The sequence below is a fragment of the Austrofundulus limnaeus genome, unplaced genomic scaffold (genome assembly GCF_001266775.1).
Source record: "Austrofundulus limnaeus strain Quisiro unplaced genomic scaffold, Austrofundulus_limnaeus-1.0 Scaffold832, whole genome shotgun sequence".
NCBI classification, from domain to species: Eukaryota; Metazoa; Chordata; class Actinopteri; order Cyprinodontiformes; family Rivulidae; genus Austrofundulus; species Austrofundulus limnaeus.
Genome location: NW_013953234.1, coordinates 2405 through 3379, shown reverse-complemented (window position 1 = coordinate 3379; position 975 = coordinate 2405). Strand labels below are relative to the sequence as shown.

The window sequence follows — 975 nt, the reverse complement described above, 5'->3', positions numbered from 1 at the left end:
CTCCATGTGGTCCCAGATGTTAGTCCTCCATGTGGTCCCAGATGTTAGTCCTCCATGTGGTCCCAGACGTTAGTCCTCCATGTGGTTCCAGACGTCAGTCCTCCATGTGGTCCCAGATGTTAGTCCTCCATGTGGTCCCAGATGTTAGTCCTCCATGTGGTCCCAGATGTTACCAGTGGGACACTGGGGCTCACTCTGGTGTAGTTTATCTCTATGATCCTGCTCCTCCTCTGACTAGAAGCTAATATTTAGCTGCCGTCTGAACTCGGAGCAGGTTTCTGGTTCTGCTGGACTTGGTGTTAAAGAGACCACGGTCTGGTTTGGACCAGGTCCAGTCTGCAGGGATGTGTTTCTGTTTTTCTCCCACTCAGACGCTGGGGGAGAACGCTCCGAGTCAGCTGGTCCTCTACCACTACCCGGACCTGAAGGAGCAGAAGGGCGTGGTCCTCCTGACGGCCGAGAGGGACCCCAGGTTCATGGTGAGTGGGAGATCAGGTGGACTGGGTCCAGATGGTCCAAACGGGGTGATTGTTCTGTAACGGTCCGTCTGGTCTTCAGACCGTCCAGCAGGCTCAGTGTCTGGCCAATCAGGTGCAGCTGTTCTACGGCACGCGGCGCAGTGAGACCTACGGTCTGCTGGAGACCTTCAACCACCGCCCTGCTGACTTCAGACACATGATGGTGATCGCTGAGCTGGAGCAGAGCGGGCTGGGGTCTGCCTCTGGAACCTGAGTGGACCTGGACCCACCCAGAACTGATGGAACCACTGAGCCTGAATGTGAAGAAGAGCTGAAGTTCAACAGACTGAACCTGCAGCAGATGTTTCTTCTAAACTCTAACTCAGCTCTGATGATTGTGTGTTTCTGTACAAACACACAGAGAAAACCAAACTTTTCTCTCATTGAACAAAGTTTCAGTTTATTCACAGAGATCCAGACATTTTGTTTAGATTTCCTGGTTTTAAAAGATAAAACA

General features: G+C 52.2%; 1 protein-coding gene across 1 annotated transcript in view; it reads left to right on the top strand.

Moving 5' to 3' along the window:
* atpaf1 (ATP synthase mitochondrial F1 complex assembly factor 1) overlaps positions 1-783 on the top strand; it is a gene marked incomplete in the record, with an annotated part of 9001 nt that extends 8218 nt beyond the window's left edge. The window contains 2 exon segments of the mRNA XM_014028943.1: positions 372-479; positions 559-783. Coding sequence (XP_013884397.1) covers positions 372-479; positions 559-732 — 282 coding nt within the window.
* Between the last annotated feature and the right edge of the window lie 192 nt (positions 784-975).